General features: G+C 43.2%; 1 protein-coding gene across 1 annotated transcript in view; it reads left to right on the top strand.

Moving 5' to 3' along the window:
• ELL3 (elongation factor for RNA polymerase II 3) overlaps nt 1-23,861 on the top strand; it is a 202,455-nt gene that overhangs the window by 153,428 nt on the left and 25,166 nt on the right. The window contains exons 6-9 of the mRNA XM_082256956.1: nt 7,216-7,340; nt 7,872-7,989; nt 12,627-13,071; nt 23,342-23,399. Of these exons, the coding sequence (XP_082113082.1) occupies nt 7,216-7,340; nt 7,872-7,989; nt 12,627-13,071; nt 23,342-23,399 (746 nt within the window). The remainder of the gene's footprint in view (nt 1-7,215; nt 7,341-7,871; nt 7,990-12,626; nt 13,072-23,341; nt 23,400-23,861) is intronic.

Here is a 23,861-nt window from a genome sequence, read left to right as displayed (position 1 = left end):
ATAGCTGAACATCCGATCTGTCCCTGACTCACACAGTCACTTCCCCCACACATGTCAGTAAATGCCAGGCATACATTAACCCCTCCCTCTCCAATAAAATTAACCCCTTCCCTGCCAGTGTCATGTTTACAGTAACAGCATATTTATAGCACTGATTACTTTAGTAATGTCACTGGTACCCCCAAAAGTGTCAAAAATGTCAGTCAAGGGTCCGATCTGTCCGCCGCAATGTCGCAGTCCCTCAAAAAAAATCGCAGGTCGCCGCCATTACTTGTTAAAAAAAAAAAACACCAAAAATGACAGAAATCTTTCCCTTAGTTAGTAAACGCAATAACTTTTGCACAAACCAATCAAAATACGCTTATTGTGATTTTTTTTTACCAAACACAGGTAGCAGAAAACAAATTGGCCAAAAATGTTAAAAAATTTAGATTTTTACATTTTTTTTGGGGGGGGGGGGGTTTCACATAAAAAAAATGTGAAAAATATTGTTATTTTTTCAACATTTACGCTCTTTTTTTGTTTATAGCGCAAAAAGTAAAGATCGCACAGGTGATCAAATACCACCAAAAGAAAGCTCTGTTTATAGGGAAAAAAAGGATGTAAATTTCGTTTGGGTACAGTGTTGCATGACCGCGCAATTGTCAGTTAAAGTCACACAGTGCCGAATTGCAAAAAGTGGCCCAGACGTAAGACAGCAAAATCCTCCGGTGGTAAAGTGGTTAAAGTGGCGCTCCAGGGGTTTTTGTGTTTATTAAAAGTCAGCAGCTACAAAAAAGTGTATCTGCTGACTTTTAATAAACACACACTCACCTGTCCCATGATCCAGTTATGTGGTCACCCGAATAATGGCTTCTTTCCCTGGAGCCGGCATTTCAACTGTGGACACCAGGCTGTGACAGCGTGCGGCTTCACAGCCGGGTGCGCACTGCTCATGCTGGAGTTGTGCCTCGGCTGCTGAATGGTTCGGCAGACTGGAAGACTGCAGGAAGGGAGGGGACGAGGAGAACTAGGCGATCCGAGTGGAAGTGGTGGTCAAAACCAGGTACCCACTCAAATGTGGCAGTGGATGTGTGGAGTGCTTAATCCAAAATGTTCCCGTTTTAGGTGGAGCTCCACTTTAACTGCTGGTAATTGCATAGCTTTGTTAGCTTTTTAGTGACGTTTCCTCACTTCCGGTCTATGTGAAGTTCCTCAGAACAGGAAGGAGGGTGAAGGTCTTCTTGCTAGAGGAGACAAAAATATTTTCTAGTGGAATGAGGAAGTCCTGTCAGAATTTTATTACGATCTATATGGGACTTTCTCAACCAGGGTTCCCCCCCAGAGGGTATAATAAGTAAAGTTGGCCAGGATCACAGACACCATTTAAAGGAACACCATCACTTCAGCCATTCAGGGCAGAATGAGATTGCCTCCTAACATCCCCTTTTCCCCAGGAAGGTATACTTGATTATCTGTGCACCATTGGAACTCTTGCTCCATCGTGGAGTAGTATTTCCAGGTACGGGGTAACATGTAAGTTCCCCCATGTGACAGCGCTCAACCCTGAGTGACCAATTTCCAGGTACGGGGTAACATGTAAGTTCCCCCATGTGACAGCGCTTGGCCCTGAGTGGCCAATCTCCGGGACCTCCAGGCATCATCATGTAGGGGGCTGTGACCTGGGGAGGACTGGGCCAGGGGGCAGGGGGGGGGCAATTGCCCCCTGGGCTGCTCTGATGCCCCATAAAAAGGCTGCACTTCTTCTGCCACAGACATGCCTAAAGGATTCCTGAGTGTGGGATGAAGACAAGGACAAAGTGCAGGCCTCCCTCCCCCAGCATGGATGGTGTAAACTGTGTCTGAGCAGAGGCCGGTTCAATGCCCCACTGGAGACTCTTCTGCCCCGACCAGCCCCAACCGATCTGTCCCAGCTTCCCCCAACCTCCCTCCTGGCCAGGTCAGAAACCCGGTAGAGTAGAGAGTATCTGAAGCAGGGCTTCAGCTTGGAATGGGGGGTCAGGAGGATAATTGGGAGAGTGGGAGGGGGGCTGAGTTGCTGCATCATGGGCCTCTGGGTTGTACTTGCCCCCTGGGCCGAAAGTTGCCAGTCTGCCCCTGGCTGTGACATCATCTACTCGGGTGAGCTCCAAAACTGAAGCTTGCTCAGGGTGGACACCAGAGTGGATCAGCTAGCTTACTATGGTGGGAAGGAGAGAGGTTATATCAAGAGGCTTTGTCATGTGACGTCTGCAGCTGAAATAAAAAAAATAAAAAATAAAAAGTTAAGGCTGTGTTCAGCTTTAAACATGAGGAAGAATAATGAAAAATGATAAATGTTCAGCTGCAGCTAAACTATGCTCTGAGCATGAAATACAAGATCTATGGAAATGCTGGAGAGCAGCCAGTCAGCTGCTTGAGAAAACTTGCCAGTATGCAAATATCACAATAACCGCATACACCCTAAAATTTAGAGCTTTAAACAGTTTTTATACCGGAAAGGTAATTGTGAAAACAACCAGACTGATTATTAAATGATTTCACTTTTATCATGCGAATAGAAGCGCTGCGATGGAGGGGAGTCTTTATTCCAGGAACTTTATCTTTGTTATATTAAGGTTCTCATAGAGATGTCTGTAATCCAATATTACAATATTATAACAATTGTATCAGTTTCAGAGGCTGCATAACAAGCTAGTACAATTGCCTAAGGCCTCACTCACATACATGGGCGGCTGTTTTTTTGACCGCTTTGAAAAGCAATAGGTGGTAGATGATAACTTTTCAGGACCAGTTGACAGGCAGCTCACATGTGGCGTGCTGCATCCTGGTTGCCTGTTGTTTTTTTTTTGGTGGGGGGGGGGGGGGGGGGTAGAGATTCCGCTACAACTGTATGCATTAGATATAGTTGCATCGTGCTTGTGGTGCTGTAGGCAGGTCTAATTAGATGCAATCTATTTTCCCCACTGTAGATGGTGCTCAACCACAGCAGACTTGAGAGGGAATCAAGAGGAACACAGTGTCTCTATGATTTTCTGGGTCCCTGGGGAAGCAATCTGGTTGGATGCTGCTGCCCCATGTGACTCTGGTGGCCATCTTGGGTCAGACAGATCCTATTTAAGGCCCTGGCTCCCAGGTTTGGCATGCTTTTGGCTAGTTGGTAGAGTAGAGGGAGGTACCCAGCCTGTGAGGGACAGTGCTTGTGCTAGGGAAAGTTTCCTGACAAGTAGGGAAAGCCTAGGGTTACAGCTCTTCTGGACACTTTCCTGATTGGGCACTAGATGGTCAGGCCACATTCTGCTTCCTCTCAACAGACGCTGTCAGTCCGGTTGAAATCTCCTTCTATATGTTTTTGGAAACTGTAAGTGCCTCCAGCTAGATAGCCTTCCCACCGGGTTTCTTGTGAACTGTTGCTACATTACTTCAATCCAAGTGTTTCCATGCACCGACCGTGTGAATTATTGCCTCTGCACACGCTGCATACTACCTACAGTCTAGTCCCATTTACTTGCTTTATAAAATTTGCTATGCCACCACGCAACTGGAAATCTTGACGTGCCAGTTGGGGGTCGCTAAAAACACAGATTAACTGCCTATTTTCACCGGCCTGCTTCCACCCATGTGAATGAGGCCTTGGAGTGCTGCCATTCTGTAAAATTCTGGAAAATTCACCTGTAGAAATTGGTAAATGTTTCCTTGGGGTTTGATGGTTTTCTCCCACACCCGAAAACATAATGGTGGATAGTTATAATAAATTATTATAACATAGTTACATAGTTAGTCAGGTTGAAAAAAAGACACAAGTCCTTCTGGCTCAACTAATAAAAAACAAAAAACAGTAAAGAAAACCCAACCATACAATCCCATGTACACAATCCTATGCTCGCAGTTGATCCAGAGGAAGGCAAAAAAATCCCAGCAAAGCATGATCCAATTTGCTACAGCAGGGGAAAAAAATCCTTCCTGATCCCCCGAGAGGCAATCGGATATATTCCCTGGATCAACTTTACCTATAAAATGACAGTACCCAGTTATATTATGTACACCTAAGAAGGAAAAGAAAATGTGGAAGTAATTCTGAAGAGGTAGGTTTTAAGAAACCGTCTTTAATATTTTGAAGGAGGGAGCTAGTAGGATGAGGTACAGTAGTTGGTGAAATCAGTGACTGTCAATTAAAAACACATTCACCTGGAGGATTCACCTGCAGTGAATGTCTAGTGACTGTCTAAATCACTGCTTTATAAATCCCCCCTAGTGCTTTTGTGTATTGTGGTGCATTGGCCAGTGCAGTTAAAGTGTACCCATGATCATGTGTACATATACTGTAATATGCCATATTGAGGTGGGTTGAGAAAAGATCCTGCCTGGTGCATATTAGATGAGTTGATTATCATTTCCCATTCAGATCAGCTGAATTAGGCACTTTGCAACCCTTATTAAAATGTACAAGTAGCAATTCTAGGATACATATGGGTTAATGTGTACTACAATGTATGCATCTGCTGTGAATGTAGTCTTAAAGAAGCAATGCTAAAATTCCTAAGGGTGTGAATAGAAAAATACTAGTAGATACTTGTAAAGTTCGTAGACTTTCAAACTCTCGTTTACAAATGGCCTCTTAGTGACCTCTTAGTGTATATGCTTTTTGAGGGAAACTGCAGGAGATTGTTGGGTCAGAGAGAAACTGGTTGGAAGAATGCCAGACTCTCAATTTTATCATTTAGCTATGCCAGTCAATGAAGGCCAATTCTTGGACCCTCTATAACATCCATCCTCAGCCAGGGATCAATGGAGCCAAAAGGTTCCTCCAAAAGTTGTTTCAGGTTTCTTGAGCTGTGGCTGACTTGCCTCCTATTTTATGGTGTCTGCATCATTTCAAGGCCAACCTTACTTGGCAAGGCCAATGGCATGTCACCAATTATGCGGGTGGAAGTGTCTGCGCTATGGAGAAGTAGAATGAAATGGCTGCTGCCTACCTCAAAAATAAAGACTGTGAGGTCAGTATTTAAATATGTGAGGGATAGTGAGGTAATTGGCGCTGCCTGTAGGTATGGGTGATATACGGTATTGAGTATGACTATCACAATCAGTTGCCGTAATTCATAAACAGAAATACAGAACATATATGGCTGATGTGGATAAGAACCTCATGAATAATATAAATATATAAAACACTCAATATCAATCAATCATATGAGGAGATATAAAACAGATAAGAATCACAATAGAGATATAAATATCAATATAAATATAAGGTGCAGTGGTATGAATAATAATAAATATATAAATATAAAGTGCAGTGGTGTAAAAAGTAAATAAATAGATGGTCTCAAAGAGGTGTATAAATATAAAGTGCTCCGTAGTGAGAGTGACCAAAAGATGGCTTATAAACTGTGTATGGTGGACCAAGAAAAAATAAATAATAATAATTAAAAAAATTACGTGTATCAGCCTAGGCTGTAACGAGATGTAAGAAATGAAGTGATTCCAATAAAGAAAAATATGGAATAAAGAAATAGGTGATGCCAATAACAACTGGAATAAATCGCCACGAGAAAGTGATCCAGTGCAAAAGGTCCTAGATTGGACCAGTGAGATGAATGATGGTCACGATATTATCAGTGGTGGTAAATTAATCTCAACCAAAAAGTGCTATAGTGCTGTAGGTCCAGGCTAACAATGGTCAGTCATCAGGACCCGTGAACCGTATAAACCAAAAATATATATGGCCCAAAAAAGAGTTTTTTTTTTCATTCAAATTCTTCAAAAAATCAAAGTGAAAAACATAAAGTTCACAAAAAAGTGGAAGTGCAAAGTTCAGTGGGTGATTCTTGTAGTGATCCAGGTGTCTCCGTGCCGGGTGAGGAAAAACGTGCTCCCCCTTTCCCTATCTCTCCCGCACTCACCAGAAATCGGCACCCCTGCAGGGGCAACCAGCGTGTGGGTGGCAAGGTATGCCCCCAGATGGATGTTGCTCCTACGTGCCAATCACTCCAATGATAGATCCTGGATCCTTTTATCCCACATAAGCTATATAAAACGGTCACAAATATAGTGTGTATCCAACAGTGATATTCCCAGGGTCCAGATGGCTTTAGGCCACAAGGACCTAGATCGCTTTTGATCCCTTTAAGGATAGATCAATTCTCCACGAGTTTATCCAATCCAGGGATAGGTGATAGATGTTCCAATCTGGATCTGGACCGCAGGATAGGGTCTCAAGCAGATGTATATGGGGAAATATGATAGGGAAGCCAAAATATAGTGTAAATCCGTTTTTATTATAGTGAAAAAATAAAAGATAAAATTGGCCAGGACAGGACTTTATACTTGCCATGGCCATATTGCTTTGTTGCACAGCAACTATTATACTCACTGTTGTGTTCAGCGATCAGTACCGCCCTCTGAACATGACCCACTCAAGTGAATGGAGACGCACATTATTGCACAAAGTTGCAGTGCGGTGGTATGGTCTTTTAGGGGTAGAACAGACGATGAGGACGCAACGCCCTATGAAAAGTGATCCACCACGGATCTCGCTTCAAAAGTCAATGCTTATATAAACAAGTCCTACGGGTTGCGTTCTTCTAATTAATCACCAGTGTAATGTGCATTTTTCAAACTGATCCTTACCCATTCAGTAAGGATTCACAATGACCTGAAAGTCATAAAGGTTCCTTTAGTAAATGTGATGTGGACTTATTCTATGGCATTATATTACTTTTGCATGTCTGACATATAGGTTTAATCATCTTTGGCTTAATATTGGGTAACTTTTAAAATTTAAATGAAAATAAAGGCAAACCACCTCTTACAGTATGGTTGTATTTACAAAAAAGTTTGAATAGCTGATTATGCAGCTTGTACATTCATTCTGTGCAAACAGAGCAAAATCAAATGTTCTCATTCTGTGTCCCGTCCAGTTTGAATGTTATTCATTCATAAAAAAAAAATAGAGTGGTTTGAGAAAATGTTGCATTATGGCCACTAGATGGAGATAAAGATCATAGGAAATATATATATTTTTTTTAATGAACAAATAATATTTGACTTGTTGAGGAAATCTGATAGCATTTGATTTTGCTCCTTTCGTACAGAATAAATGTACCATCTGATTTTAACTGGACAAATAGCTATGCAATTTTTATTTTTTATTTATTTTTTTATAAATACACCTCTACATGTATTAAAAAATTCTAAGTAAACTTTTAATTTACTTGTTCTTACATATGCCAGGTAGGACAACAGAACCCTAAAGACGGCAAATATAGCCTGAAAGAAGACTTGTACAGCCAGGTACAAAAGGACTGGATGGGATATACTCCAGAGGAGAGGCAGCACTTAGCAGGTATTCTTTCAAGGTATGAAGGACAGTTTTATAACTTGTAATAGCAATCATACAATTATTTCTGGTCACACCTGGCTCATAAGGCTATTGTGAAAGAAAATATGGGTGTTGTCTATAGCAATAAATGTCTGTTTTACTAGGGCAGCTAAAAGAATGATAAAATAATCTTTATTAGCTACACATGTCCACAGGACAAGCTGGACGGTGTTTCTGTATCAAAGGTTGAACCTTTATTACCAGCTGGAAGGCCGGTTGGGGGGGGGGGGGGGTTATAAATTTGTTTACAGTGTATTTATGATGACCAGACATCTGGACCAGGTAATAATGCTGAATGTGAAAATTAGTTCTAACACTGTGTAAGATATTTACATTTCCCAGATAGGATGAAGTACTGGTATTGTTGATCATGTATTGTAAATCATCGATATACCGTAAAGTACATTAAAATTAGTTTAGAAGTTATATATATATATATATATATATATATATATATTATCTTTTATTATCTGAAGTATAATTATTTTTTTGTCATTTCACCATGCAGTAGGAAACACCCAAATTTTTCCTTATCACTGAATGTTCAGGCACCAGCCGAGAAGGACAAAACACAGCATAGCCTGCCATCCTCACACCAAAATGCACGGACGAGGCCTTCTGATGGTGTAAGTGCTTTTTGGGCAAATATAGCATAAATTATCATTACTACAGTATTTTTCATTAGAAATCTGCCTCATCATGCTGTTTCATGTAACAAAGTAAATATTTTATTTGGTGACTATTTCGACCCCATGAACTTTGCAGCCTGTAAATCCCTCATAAGAGACTGAAAGTGGTTTTAAAGGATAAGGGCTTTTTGTAACCTAATGCATTCTCTTCTTCAATTGCTACCCCTCCCCCCCAGTCCCTCCTAAATACTCACCTGAGTCCAATCTCGATCCAGCTTTCTCTCTCCCTCCCCACTGGCCATTGGCTCCTGCTGCTGTCAATAAGATCCCATGATGAGGGAGCAGGGGCAGAGCCAAGCAGTTTGCTATAGGAGCACTCGGCAGGGACGAAGAGCCAGGAGTGCCAGCATGGGACCCCAGAAGAGAAGGATCAGGGCTGGGCTGTGCAAAACCACTACATAGAGCAGGTAAGTATAAGATGTTTGTTATTTAAAAAAGAATAAAGCTCTGCAAAAGGATGGGGCACCAAGCAGTGCTAATGTTCAGGGTAGTATGCACCCAGGGATAAATGCCTGCAATGCAGACATTGGGCATTCATCCCTGGGCACATACTGCCCCTAAATGTTAGTACCATCCAGCTCCATCCAACCACAACAGCTGTCAGCATGTCATAGAGTTTTCAGGCTGTGGCAGCCTTTACACTATTGATTTGAAATCATTTAGATATACAATATCCATGGTTTTATGGTCTATGGTTGTCACATTGCTTTAGCGCTGCTTTTTTGATTCTATAATTGTTTAGTGTGTAAGGGGCCTTATTCACTCCTTGATATACAGATCATTTTGAAACCAATACATTCAATACAATATTGTGACTAAAAGCATTCTGAAACCTAAGCATTACAAATGCAGGAGTGAGTTGCATTTTTTTTTTTTGTTGCATTTTTAGCACCTCCCAACAGTCCCCCCGTAAGCTGCAAAGGGGGGTGTTCATGTGCTGCAGGTTTGATGCTTCGCAGTGCTTAGCAAAAATGATTCAATTCTTACCCATTTTCAAGCAAATGAGGAAACAAGTGTGGCACAGTTACAGCCAGCAAAAATTAGCTTAAAGGGTAACTCCACTTTCATGGGGAAAAAAATACTAAATAAAAAAAATAATAATATAGCGTATACAATTGCTACACAAGTCATATTGTAATTGAATGTTATTAAAAATGACCCTTCCTTTTCAATATGCAGCTCTGTAATTTTCTGTAAAATGCAATATGGCCACCTGGAGGTGTTCTATTCACAGAATGTGTGCAGAACGCCCCCCAGAAACATAATTTCCTGCTTGTGTGATTGGCTCACCAATTTTCCCAGAAGTCTGCTTAAGATACAAGTCAGATTTCTAGCATCCCCTGCAACAAAAATGTCATTTTAAGTGAGATACTCCCAATAGGAAACCACGTCTAAAGGGACGCAGACCCAGCAGTTTTCCTCATTAGAGCCCTGCAAGTGCAGCAGCTGGTTGGTAATAATGAAACCACTCCCATTAGACTCACTCAGCACAGAGACACAGGCAAACAAACAGTGATTTCTTCTGAATAACAAAAGGTAGGAATCTGCAACAAAGTTTTTTATAATCCCATTGATGTACAGAGATCACCCAGAGGGGAATGTTTTTTTCTCAACAAAAGTGGAGTTACTCTGTAAAACAGGCAGTGTGAGGGCGCCAGATTGCCTCCTCACTGCCTGTCCATCGCCTCAGGCAAGTGATCTGAAGGCAGATTGCTTTTCAGAGGAGCAACGGCTTTAGATACATATCTAAAGCTAGCGTGCTATAAATATGTAAAGCTGGCTTTACCATTGCATACCTTCCAGTTGTCCCCATATGCGTGGGACAGTTCTGAATGTCTTGACTTACGGTGGCCACATTCTCTTCGATTTTATTATCCAACTGATGTGCAATTGGATCAAAACTGTCAAATCTGCAAGCAATCCAATAGGCATAACTTTCCTTCCAATCGATTTAGATTGGATTCAGTATAACTGAGTTGATTGGCTAGCATGGAATACGATGGATCATTTTGCATTGATCAGCAGCACTGAGATACTTTGACTGTAATATGATCATATTCATGCACAATTAAATTTTGATATTACGTGGTGAAAGCAGAGATGTGAGCGATAACTTATGTTTGCAAATTACGAATATATCTTAACTATTGACTGAAATCCACTTCCCCGTGCATGGTTTATTGATTGAATGGGTGGTCAACTAGAGATCCAATAAATTACTATCAGAAGAGAACAATTGGAAAAGAAGTTGATCATTGATCAAAGCGTGTATGGTCACCATTAGTCTAAAGCTGGCCATACACTTACATTTTTGTTTTCATTTAGTCTACAGGCTGTATTCCTCCATCTATAATATGCAATGCAGATGGATGATTCTGCAGCGCTAGCTATTTTTTTTTTTTTTTTTTTTTTTCAGTTAGTGATGGTTGCAGCACCATCCAGCCTACAATTTTCCTCCTTGCTCCTGTGACTTTAAAAAAAAAAAAGGAAGTCAAGCTGGAGGGTGGGGGGGGGGGGGTCAGCCATGAAGCAAAGGGTAGGGGTGTTGTCCTGGTAAAAGCAGCTATGCCTCCATATAACATTTTGAGTTTTTTTTTTCCAACACACACATTAATTGCCAGTAATAGTCTATGGTCATATTACAGCTATATACAGATTATACCATTGGGAATCTTATTAAAAGTGGTTGTAAAGGCAGAAGGTTTTTTACCTTAATGGATTGTATGCATTATGGAAAAAAAACCTGTGTGCAGTTTCCCCCCAGACCCCCATATACTTACTTATGCCCGATGTCGATCCAGTGCTCTGCCGAGGCAGAATCGCTGCTCACTCTCCTTACTGGCTCTGAGTCAGCAGCAGGAGCCATTGGCTCCTGCTGCTGTCAATCACAGCCGGTGAGGGGTGAGCAGGGGGCGGGGCTGAGCCACACTGTGTATGTCAATGGACACACACAGCACAGCTCAGGATCGAGCCGTGTGAGTGCCCTCATAGCAAGCGGCTTGCTATGGGAGCGCTCAACAGGAGGGAGGAGTCAGGAGCATCAGCAGGGGACCAGAGAAGAGAAGGATCGGGACTGCTCTGTGCAAAATCATTGCACTGAACAGGTATGTATTACATATTTGTTATTTACAGTATATATATATATATATATATATATATATATATATATATATATATATATATATATATCCTTTACAACCACTTACATCAGTGGTTCTTAACTCCTGTCCCCAGGACCCTTAACAGACCAGGTTTGCAAGATAAATGAAATACATCACAGGTGATGCTCAGTGATTAGATTATTCTAGTCTGCACCTCCCCAAGGTACAGGCGGTCCCCGGGTTACAAACAAGATGGGGTCTGTAGGTATGTTCTTCAGTCGAATTTGTTTGTTAGACGGAACAGGTAAATTTTTTAAGTTTACCTGTTCAAAAATTTATTTTTACGTTTTTTGGATTGGATAGCATAGGGAATGGTTAACAGCCCTGTATGATTTGTTTTGCTGTCTCTACCCCTGTTTAGAAGATTTCACCTCACTTTCTGTCCCTATGACAATTGGATTTTGAAAACTTTTGGGTTGTTGTGGAAACAAGGATTGGTGATAAAGCTTCAGTGGAGACACCTTTTTCCCATGAGAACTCTTCCAGGAGTGAATTTCCCTTCCTAGGGGTAGATTTCTCCTCACTTCCTGTTGTCTTCCTCTTTTTGTAAGTAGAAATTGTTTTTAAGTCGGATGTTTGTAACCCGGGGACTGCCTGTAATACTTAAAATCTGGCCTGTAAGGGCCCTTTCACACGGGCCTGCGGTGACATGTCTGCTGACACCTAACGCTATCTGATCCTGTCTGCCAAATCCAGACAGGTGGTGGTCCTATTTTCCATCCATCTGGAGCATTGGATTAGATGAAAACGGACAGGAGGTCAGTTTTCATCCGATCTCCCCCATAGAGAGCAGGACTCAAACACTGAGCTGAGACAGACCTGTCACCCGCCTTCTCAGCGGGGATCAGTGGATCGATCCCCGCCAAGCAAGCGGATTCCGTCAAACAGATTGGCCCAGTGTGAAAGGGCCCTTATGGCTCGTTTCCACTGAGCGGTACGGTACGGTTTGGTACGCAATTTTTGCAGTTTCCATTGTGAATGGTACCCTAATTCCGAACCGTACCGTACCACTTTTTTGGGACCCTTTCGTTGGGGTTCTAAGCACATTAGTAACGTACCAACAGGGTGGAGCTACACTCAGCAGAACTATGATTGGTTGACAGAGAATCGTTGATCACAGCTTTCCGGCTACACCACGCCTATCATGAAAGGGTACTATTGGTGGTGGAAACACAAGGTGTACCGTTCCGAACCGTACCGTACTGAACCGAACCGAACTGTACCACTCAGTGGAAACGAGGCATTAATGAGACCTGAGGACAGGAGTTGAGAACCACTGACTTAAATAACACATATTGGACCTACACGTATGCTGTGTGTATAGACCCAACGTCTATGAATGTGCATGCATTGTTTTACTGCTTGTCCGCTTTAGACATTTGAACTGATTTGCCTGGTTCATGTTATTTTCAGAAACGTCCGGCAGGACTTAATAGCACAGAGGGTGACAACTGCAAAAGAAAAAAGTCGTCATTGGATGGAGATCCTCCTGAACAACATTCCAGCTCTTCATCCAACACACACGTGAACTCTAGGCATCAGACTGGATCTGAGAGTGCCAAAAAACTACCCCCTGTGTCTGAGAAACACAGAGTCTTTCCAGCACAAAGTCACAAAAAGCACAGCACACCACAGACTTTACACCCGGAAATGCACAAAAGGACAAAGACCTGTGATGGGTCACAGACTGGCAAGGCCAAGCATAGAGATTCCACAACTCCAGCTTCTCAGATGGACAAGAGGCCGGGCTGGCTAAAAGAAGGGAAGAGAGAGCATGAATCGAGCGAAGAGGAGGAGGAGGACGAGGACTGGGAGGAGGAAGCTATTTTGCTGGAAAAGTGCCTCACATCTCCGGAAGGTATATATCATCTCAGGACAGGATTAGGGTGGTAATTGGTGTTCATGGAAGAGCATTTCTCAATTTTGGTAATGGTATACCTGACAATTGCTAACCAGTAGTACATAAATAAGTAGACTGTAAGTACCGGATCATTCAATGGGAAATCTTATGTATACCTATTAACTGTATATCATTGGATGGACACCTTGAACCATTGACACTATGCAGATATACGGCAAGCATGGAGGGACTAATATTCTATGCTACAGTGTCCCCTTACTTAAAAAATATGGCCCCAAACAGACTTTTTGACCTTTCTCTTGTGGAGCATTAAAGCTGAATTCAAGTTATGGAATGATCTTATTTGTACACTTTTCATGTATGATCCTTTAATTGTGTACTTGTATTGGTCCAGCTTGGACCAATGTAAGTGTGCATATCTGATACAGAGGATCAATTGGGGAAGTTGACAATCACTGTAGAACTTGGCACTATTACAGAGATCACTGCGATCCAGACAGGGCTGACCCAAGACATTGTGCTGCCTGGGTCCAAGAATAAAATGCTGCCCCCCCCCCCTCCAAAAAAAATAAAAAATTATGCCCACATAAAGGGCCCCATGTCTATTATTTTATATCATGATAATTAAAACTAAAACTCAATTTATCAGGAGGTCAGATGTTGCACTAAACACAGAAGTGTGAATCTAGGTTAAGGGCCGGTTCATACCAGGATCACATGGGAACACATTCATTCCCGTGGGGTGCATTTTGACAGTCCATTCATTTAAATGGGCTGCAAAAAGTAACAGACTACAGAAAAAGTAGTGTTTGCACTACTTTAAAAAAACACACTACACCAAACCGCAAAGTACTGTGGTACCATGTGATTTTGTGCCTGTAAACACATTGCATTTTTTTTTTGGTGCCCCGTGTGAGGAACGAAAAACACATTGCATTTGCAGTCTGCATTTGGGGTGCAATACATTGACACCCACGTGCAGCAGATTGCAAGGGTAGTGTGTTCACCTGCTGCGCAGGAAACTCACGCGCACAGCGCACTTTAGCCGCAATGACCGTGTGCTGGTGTGAACCGGCCCTCAATCAACCAAGTTTAATAGGGAGCCCCCCCAGATATGACATGGGCATGACATTTACAGTCAACTTTACAATCAATCCCCCATACAGCCCAGCGATCTCTATGGCCACATGCAGTCTCCCCCTGGGAAGGAGGAGAGGACTGGACTGGACCGGGACTCCCCTGTGATCTGCAGATTGTTGGGGGTGATCCCTCTCTGGCTGGCCTAGCTGGCTCTTATAATCTGGTGGTGATGCAGGTGTCCCTGTTGTCTGTCCAATCCAGCAGTGTGCCTGGCAGGCAGCGGGTGAGGTAACTGCTACATTTTGGTCACGTGGCTGTGGCTCCGCCTCCTTACCTTATCTGCCCTCCCCGGACCCGTCTGTAGCCGGGCCCCCGTGGGCAGCAATCCCAGCTAAGTGATGCAGTCCCTCGTCTGGCATGGAGAAAGGAAGAGATGCTGGCCGGGTGGGTGAGCGAGGTGGTCAATCTCCAGGGCTCAGAGGGGGGCTCTTCAATTAGGCAAATTGTTCAGTGAATTTAAGGTTTTCTTTCATTGAATGAGTTGGCAAAGTCACCAACTCTCTTCTCAACCTTGTCCAATCAGAGAATGTCTTGTATTTATTGATACATAGAAGTTACTGCCCCCCGGTGGTCAGTGTGCATTGGTACCAGAAGGATCACGGTTTTCATTATAGTAGCGCTAACTACTACAATGATTGTCATTGTATGAGATGCACATCTTCATTGGTAGAAGCTGGACTAATGTACGTATGCAATTAGGATCATACCTAGAGCTCAGCTTTAAATGACACATTTGGAGCAACAGAGACACCTTTGGACAGCAGCATTGTTAATGTGGGGTAGTGGGGTGTTTGATGTACTAGCAGATTTAGATACTCTAGTGCAGTGATGGCGAACCTTGGCACCCCAGATGTTTTGGAACTACATTTCCCATGATGCTCCACTACACTGCAGAGTGCACGAGCATCATGGGAAATGTAGTTCCAAAACATCTAGGGTGCCAAGGTTCGCCATCACTGCGTCTAGTGTCTGGCTGAAATTCAATTTCATTCAACACTTTAAAGAAGATCTTCGGCCTTGATAAAAAGAATTAAAAGTCAACAGCTTTCTTCACCCAGGTCAGTTCTTTGCCGGTTTTCAGGTCCTCGGTGCAACTATCTTAACTGTGGGGAGCTGGCTGTGCTTCACGGCTGGCTCTCCACTGCGCATGCGCACTTTCTCAATTGTCTTGCAGTCTCATGAGACCTTTGCCTTGTCCCAGGAGATTGCAGGTGGGGAGCAGAGCAGAAGTGGGAGCGGACACCTATCAGAAATAGGTACCAGGTCCATGAAAGAAAGAACAATCTACAATGAGGAGAGAGGACGGGGGAGGAGGGGGATAAGCAGAACTTACCTTTTAGGTGACGTTTTGCTTTAGACCCCATTCACACTAGCGCGACTTGTCAGGCGACTTGGTCGCCTGACAAGTCGCGGTGGGTCGCTCGCCATTGATTAGCACAGGAGCCGTTCTAATAGGAGCGACACAAGTCGCTCCTACTTAGAAAAAGGGTCCTGTACTACTTTGGGGCGACCTGGAGGCGACTTGCATGGACTTCAATGATATGAAGTCCATGCAAGTCGCGCCGAGGTCGCGGTGCTCAGGTCGCCCCATCAAGTCGTGTCGCCCCTGTCTGAACGGGAGCAGCTACAGAAACAGTTTTGTTTTCTTTTGAGATAATGGTTTTACATAAATCAATAAAAGCTGATCATTACCCTTGCCAGTGTTAAATAGTTTGTCTCAACCCTCTAACTTCCACTATTGCTGGACATCTTGGTCTGTTAAAGTAAGTTGAAAAACAACAGACTTACTGGCCAGATCACCAGGTGAAAATAAGGCCTCGTGCTCACTGGACTTTTTGCAGCTCCTTCCAGGGGCTTCTGATGTTTCTTCCTCCCCTCCATGTTAGCCTGTGTGTCCATGCACTCATAGGCTTTTAGCAGCGTTTAGTGGCTGGAGCTTTTAAGCCTCTTGCACACGGTATTGATTTTTGAGCTTCTGCTTATTTGGCCGTAATTTCAGGCGTTTCTCTTGCGCAAAACTCATGCGCGTATATGTGCTTTCGGGCGCACAATACCTTCCTAGAGAAAATGAATTTATATTTATGATCATATGCGCGTATTTGTGAGCACCGGTGCAAAATATTGACCGGGAACACAGATTTTCCTATTTTTTTTTTACTTGCGGAATACTCGGTGCTTGTTTACACACCTGTGTGCACAGGCACTTTGTAAACAATGGGCTGCATTTTAGCTGTACTGAGCATTTTTAAGCTGCAGTGTGCAAGAGGCCTAAGAGGCTTTTAGAGGCAGGAAAAAAAAACCCTGCCAGTGCGTCCAGGAGCAGCAGAGTTTGGGCAGAAAAAACGCTTGATGCTACTAAAAGCTGCTAAACACACCTAAACATCCCTAAAAGCTAGTGTCTGAGCATTAATTCATTTCAATGGCCTGAATAAATTTTTTTTTTTCTGGCCAATAAAAAGGATTAACCACTTCTGGACCGGAAGGTTTTACCCCCTTAATGACCAGGCCATATTTTGCGATTCGGCACTGCGTTACTTTACGGACAATTGCGCGGTCGTGCGACGCTGTACCTAAATAAAATATTTTTAATAATACATTTTTTTTCCCACAAATAGAGCTTTCTTTTGGTGGTATTTAATCACCTCTGTGGTTTTTATTTTTTGCGCTATAAACAAAAAAAGAGCGACAATTGTGAAAAAAAAAAACAATATTTATCACGTTCTCCTATATAACATTCCCAATAAAAAAAAAAAAAAATCAATTTTTTTCATCATTTTAGGCCAAATTGTTTTCTGCTACATATGATTGGTTTGCGCAAAAGTTGATGCATCTACAAACTAGGGGAAAGATTTATGTAATTTTTATTTATTTGTTTTTTTTTTTTTTACTAGTAATGGCGGCGATCTGTGATTTTTAGCGGCACTGCGACATTGCGGCGGACAGATCGGACCCCTAACGGACATTTTTTGACATTTTTGGGGGGTACCACTGACATTACTACAGTAATCATTGCTATAAATATGCAGTTACTGTAATAATGACACTTGCAGGGAAGAGGTTAACTTAGGGGCGATCAAAGGGTTAAGTGTATGCCTAGGGGGTGTTTTCTAACTGTGAGGGGGGTGGGCTTGTGAAATCAACACAGAGACCTGTGATCCTAAATAGGAGAATCACAGGCGCTCTGTGCTGATTCCTGAGAGAACAACGGTCTGCTGTGCTTAACCACTTTACCACCGGAGGATTTTGCTGTCTTACGTCTGGGCCACTTTTTGCGATTCGGCACTGTGCGAATTTAACTGACAATTGCGCGGTCATGCAACGCCGTACCCAAACGAAATTTACGTCCTTTTTTTTCCACCAATAGAGCTTTCTTTTGGTGGTATTTGATCACCTGTGCAATTTTTACTTTTTGCGCTATAAACAAAAAATAGCGACAATTTTGAAAAAATAACAATATTTTTCACATGTTTTTTTATATGAAATCCCCCCCCCCCCCAAAAAAAAAATGTAAAAATCACATTTTTTTTATCATTTTAGGCCAATTTGTTTTCTGCTACCTATTTTTGGTAAAAAAAAATCACAATAAGCGTATTTTGATTGGTTTGCGCAAAAGTTATTGCGTTTACTAACTAAGGGAAAGATTTCTGTCGTTTTTGGTGGGTTTTTTTTAACGAGTAATGGCGGCGATCTGCGATTTTTGTTGCGGGACTGCGACATTGCGGGGGACAGATTGGACCCTTGACTGACATTTTTGACACTTTTGGGGGTACCAGTGACATTACTACAGTAATCAGTGCTATAAATATGCACTGTTACTGTAAAAATGACACTGGCAGGGAAGGGGTTAATTTTTATTGGTGATCAAGGGGTTAATGTATGCCTGGTGCTTACTGACGTGTGTGGGGGGAGGGGACTGTATGACACAGGCACAGATCGCAGGTTCAGCTATGCTGAATCCTGCAATCTGACCCTGCCTGTCACTTAGGAGATCCGCCCGCTTTGTTTATACAAGCGGGTGGATCTCCAGACTCGATTCCCCGACAATTGGGGAAGAGCGGCGGTAATCACCGCCGCTCCTCCCCTGGCCCGACTCCCGCTGTGACTGAATACAGCGGGAGCGAGCCTCCGGCGGCGTGCAACGCCGAGAGAGGGGAATTACTGGCGACGTAGGTCTACGTCGTCAGACGTTATCGAGCCACTGGGCCGCAGTAGAGCTCTAGTGAGCAGCGGTAAAGTGGTTAAAACTGCAGGCCGCTGTTCTCTCTCCATGGGGAGCGATCGCGGGTGCCCCGTGAGTCAGCTTCCTCACTGGCTAATGGGGGCACGCGCCCCCATGATTGCTCCTGCGGATCGCCATACAGGTAAGGCAATTTATGCAGTAGAGCCAGCCTGCCACAGTATATCTGCAGCGGGCGGTCGGCAAGTGGTTAAGGCCCAAGAGCTTGATGCCTGTAAAAGCTCCTAAAAGCTTGTAAAAGCTTTAGACAATTTTACATACTTTTGTCAGGCATTTTTTCTGAAAAAACGCTGCTGACTTCTAGGAGAGTAAAGCCCCGTACACACGTACCGATTGTCGGCCGTAAATATTCGGCCGCCGACGGATCGGCCGATTGTAGGCTTGTTAGTATGATGCTTCCGACAGCCGACAGCGCATTTTCGGCCGAACAGAATCTGTTGTGCAGACTTTAAAATATTTGTTGGCCGTCACCAGAGCGGCCGATTGTTCGCCAGTCAGTACAGATTTCGGCCGACAGACAGCAGATTAGCAAGCCTGGGCATGCTCAGAAAAGAAAAAAGACAAGGAAAGCAAACCATCACATGACATCACTTCTGAAGTCGGCTGTTGTTGGCTGACAAAATTCGTGTGCAGTCTTTTGCAGTTTTCAACAGACACGACAGCCCTGGACAAAAGACGGCCGATCGTTCGGCCGACGATCGCTACGTGTGTACGGGGCTTTAACCGGTTGCCGACCGCCGCACGACTATATACTGCGGCGGTCAGCCCCGGCCAGGCAGAGTGACGTATCGGTACGTCACTCGCCTGTCACTGACTTGCGAGCCTATAGCGGGCGGGCGCGCGCCCGCCGAGGCGCGCGCCCGCCGCGGCTCGTTCACAGGCAAGTCAGTGCGTGTGACCGGCGGACTCGATGTCCGCCAGTCACACTGCGATCGCTCCTGTGAAGGGAGAAAGACAGAGCAGCTTGTGTAAACAAGCTGCCTGTCAGTTCTCCCTGTGTAAAAGTGAAGATCTGACCGTTCTACTATGTAGAACGGTTGATCTTTGCTTTTACACCAATAGGAATGTCCCTACACAGTAGAAAGCACGCCCCTAGGACACACTTAACCCCTCCCTGTCCAATAAAGTTAACCCCTTCCCTGCCAGTGTCATTTTTGCAGTAACAGTGCATATGTATAGCACTGATTACTGCAGTAATGTCACTGGTAACCCCAAAAGTGTCAAAAATGTCAGTCAAGGGTCCGATCTGTCCGCCGCAATGTCGCAGTACCGAAAAAAAAATCGCAGATCGCCGCCATTATGCGTTAAAAAAAAAAACACCAAAAATGACAAAAATCTTTCTCTTTGTTAGTAAACGCGATAACTTTTGCGCAAACCAATCAAAATACGCTTTTTGCGATTTTTTTTACCAAACATATGTAGCATAAAACAAATTGGCCGAAAAATGTTAAAAAATTTTGATTTTTACTTTTTTTTTTGGGGAATTTCATATAAAAAAATGTGAAAAATATTGTTATTTTTGCAAAATTTACGCTCTTTTTTTGTTTATAGCGCGTGATCAAAAAATCGCACAGGTGATCAAATACCACCAAAAGAAAGCTCTGTTTGTGGGAAAAAAAGGACGTCAAATTCGTTTAGGTACAGCGTCGCACGACCGCGCAATTGTCCGTTAAAGTCACGCAGTAAAAAATCGCAAAAAAACCCCTGGTCCTTTAGCAGCCAAATCCTCCGGGGCTTAAGTGGTTAAACGTTCTGTTTTCAGGAGGCCTACGTTTACATTGGAGGTGAGTTTGATTGCTTTCAAACCCGCATTTCATTGCGAGTTTGGGGGAGATTTGAAAGAAATCTGTGCGGGTTCATGCACAGATGTCTACTGAAATCATCCCCCGAAGTCGCCAAAAGTAGCGCAGGAACTACTTTTGGAAATCAGTGTGGCATCTCACCAATTTGGACGATGCCCTTGCCAGCAATAGGTTTTGATTTTTCATGTCAAATCGCCCCGATGTGAACGGAGGCTGAGGGAAAGAAAGCTTAAAAAAGAAAACGAATGCAGCCATCACATCTAAGAATTGGTGAGCTGCATTATAATGCATATTTGCCTTCGGGTTTAATACTGCTTTAAATGTCCTACATATGTTTATTTGGATTATCTGTCCTTCTTTTTGATCTGGTGGCACAATAACTTTATTTCCCAACATCCTGTAAGTAGGATTAGCTTCAAATAGCTGGGGGGCATTCACAGAAAGAAGATTCCATGAACCACAGATAAACGAAAACGTGTTTTCTTGTGCAAACTGACCCTGTATGCTCCCAGGCCAACCCGTGTGAATTCTATTTCCAAATAGTAAAATACAAAGTGCGATGTTTCTTGGAGAGCGTCTATTTTGATTGGCTATTGTGTGTTCTATAGAGATACTCTGTTACTGCTTGCAGAGCGCTAGACTCTAGTCGCACACCTGTACCGTGCTTTGTTCCAAAGCAAATATAGGCTGATGGAGAGATGATAAAACCATGCTGGTTGCTTCACAGAGGGCCTTAAAAGCCTCCCAACAATTAATCCCAGAGCTCTCAAAAATTCTCATTGAAGAGATTAACTCTTTAGGTGCCATCCTTTAATGTTGCTGATATTAAGCCCAGGTTCACACTGAATGCGGGTTTGCAATGGTGTGAATTCAGCTGAACTCGCACAATTTCAAACCGGCATTTCAGTCCGACATCAGGGGCGATTTGAGAGACATCTGAACGGGTTCATGCACAGATGTCTATTCAAATCGCCCTCGAAGTCGCCGAAAGTAGTGCAGGAACTACTTTTGGGAATCGGTGCGGCGCTGCAAAATCACACACCGGTCAGCGCTCTTAGCCATTTGATGAGAGTGCTGATTGGATGCCAATCAGCAGGCCTTTTTCAGTCACGCCCCTTCGACAAAAGCCAGATGTTAGGTTTTTCAACTGTCGGACCGGTTGCTGTACACATGGGCCGAATGTCGGGTGGTTTCTATTATTGAACTGGCCGATGCCGCCCGATATTCAGCCCGTGTGTATGGGGTTTAACTCTATTGAAGCAGTTACAGCAACAGTTTTTTTTTTCTTTTTTTGGGATAAAGGTTTTACAAAAAAATAAATAAAAGCTGAGTATTGTAATCACCATTGCCAGTCTTAAATTGTTTGGTCCCTTTCACACAGGCTTTCCGATCCGGTCCACCTGTTAGTTTTTCAGGCGAAACTAATCAGATGCTCCATGCAGTCCTATGGAGCAGCGGATGTCAGCTGTGACATGTCCGCTGACACCCGCTGCTATCCGATCCGATCCTGTCCGTGAAATCCAAATGGATGGAAACCCTATTTTTCATCCGTCTGGAGGATCAGATGGGATAGAATTGGATGAAAATGGACAGACCGCCCATAGAGGAGAGCGGGGCTCTGACAGGTCTGTCTCTGCACACAGAGCAGAGACAGAGCTGTCATCCACCTGCTCAGCAGGGATCGGTGGATCGATCCCTGCTGAGCAAAATGGAGTGCGTCGGATGCACCACTCATGTGAAAGGGGCCTTATGCCTCGTACACACGCAACGATTATCGGCCGACCAATCGGCCGACTTTTGTCCAGTGTTGTTGTGTTGGTTGGAATGTGCCTAGACTGCACACGAATTTTCTCGGCCAACAAAAATCTACTTCAGAAGTGATGTCATGCTGGTTAACTTTCCGTGTGTTTTTTCTTCTCTGAGCATGCCCAGTCTTGCTCATCAGATTTTTGTCTGCTGAAATCTGTACTGACTGACGGAAAATCGGCCGTTGTGTTGACGGCCAACAAAAATTTTATAGCCTGCACACCAGACTTTTTTCGGCCGAAAAGTCGGAGTCGGTTGTCGGAAGCATCATACTAACAAGCCGAAAAACAGCCGATCGGACGTTGGCCAAAAATTCACGGCCAACTATCGACGCATGTGTACGAGGCATTAGTCTCAACCCTCTAACTGTTACATATTAAGGATAGCTTGGTCTGTATAAGGAAGTTAAAAAATAACAGAATTGCTGGCAGGATCACCCGGTGAAGATAAAGGAAAAAAGCCTAAAAATAGAAAATGAATGCAGCCACCACATCCAAGTGGTAAGCTGTAATATATTTCATTTTTGTTTTTGGGTTTAAAGAATAAGCTCACCTTTTGTAGCATGTTAAATTTTACATCCATATTCAGGGTTTAACATGCTACAAATGCACCGGCCCTGCGGCACCCCTTTCCCAGAGTACCCGTTTTGACAGCGAGTCGGGATCTTCTCCCCCCCACTCACTGTCACAATCTAAAAAAACATTCATAATGTTCTCTCAATGGCGCTGCTGTGCGCTCTAGTAGTTCATTGAGCCTTCATGTCAGAGTGTAACTGCATGGCTGTATCTGCTGATCATGGGTGCAATGCTTTACAGGTCCCCAACAGAAAAAAAATAATGCATATTTTTTACCTGCAAAAAAATTTGCATTTATTTATTTATTTTTGTACTTATCCTTCAATATTGCTGTAAGGAAATGAGTACTTTTTTTTATAACAGGGAATGCTAAGGAAACCATTAAAGTGTATCTGTAGCAAGGCTATGGCAAATATTTCCCTATTTTTTCCCATCGCTTTTTTTAAACATTGTCAGGTACAATTCTGCAATCACATGGCAGGCAGTGCAGCATGCATGACATGCAGGAATGACACTCCACATACATCCTAAGCACACCGCTTCAGAGATTACAGCCATTCTGGTAATGACACAGAAAAGTGATCTTTTTCTGGGATTGTCGGGTAAATTCCTGCAAGTTCCAAGTATTAGAAGTTCATATGATGCGGCCATTAAGCTCCAAAAGGATATTTGTTTTCTTTTTAAATACCTTTTTTTTTTTTCTTTAGAAAAAGATGAAGTTTTAGAGCCAGTCTTACCTTCTGAAGAAGTTCCAGATTACTTAAAGTAAGTTTCCAGTGAATATTTTTTTTTAAACTATGCGCTATGTGCAAAAAAAGAAACATTTACTGGCTAATACATTTCATTCTTAAAGGAGATCTATGGGCACAGCATACACTTTCATTTTATAACATCAGCATTGTAATAACAATACAAACAATAGTTCTTTTTGATAATCCAATATACACTTACTTAAAAAAATCTCCTTTCATGTTGGGAGTTCTACTTGCCTACCGGCCGTCTTTTTACACAACTTTCTGTATTCCCTGCATGTTTTGCAGCTTCTCCTCTGCTGTTTACTTTCTATTTCCAAGGACTATATATCCCATGGTACCTTGCTGCCTGCAGGCAGTGATTCCTATACTGACTCCACCTCCTGAAACTCCTCCTCTCAGCTCCTCTGTAGTTCAGAAGGCAGGCCCTGTGAAATGTGTGACAGCAGTGCCCACCCACTGGGCATGGTGACTA

This window comes from Pelophylax lessonae, assembly GCF_965119305.1.
Source record: "Pelophylax lessonae genome assembly, chromosome: 4".
Classification (NCBI taxonomy): domain Eukaryota; kingdom Metazoa; phylum Chordata; class Amphibia; order Anura; family Ranidae; genus Pelophylax; species Pelophylax lessonae.
This window is presented reverse-complemented; position numbering and strand designations above follow the sequence as displayed.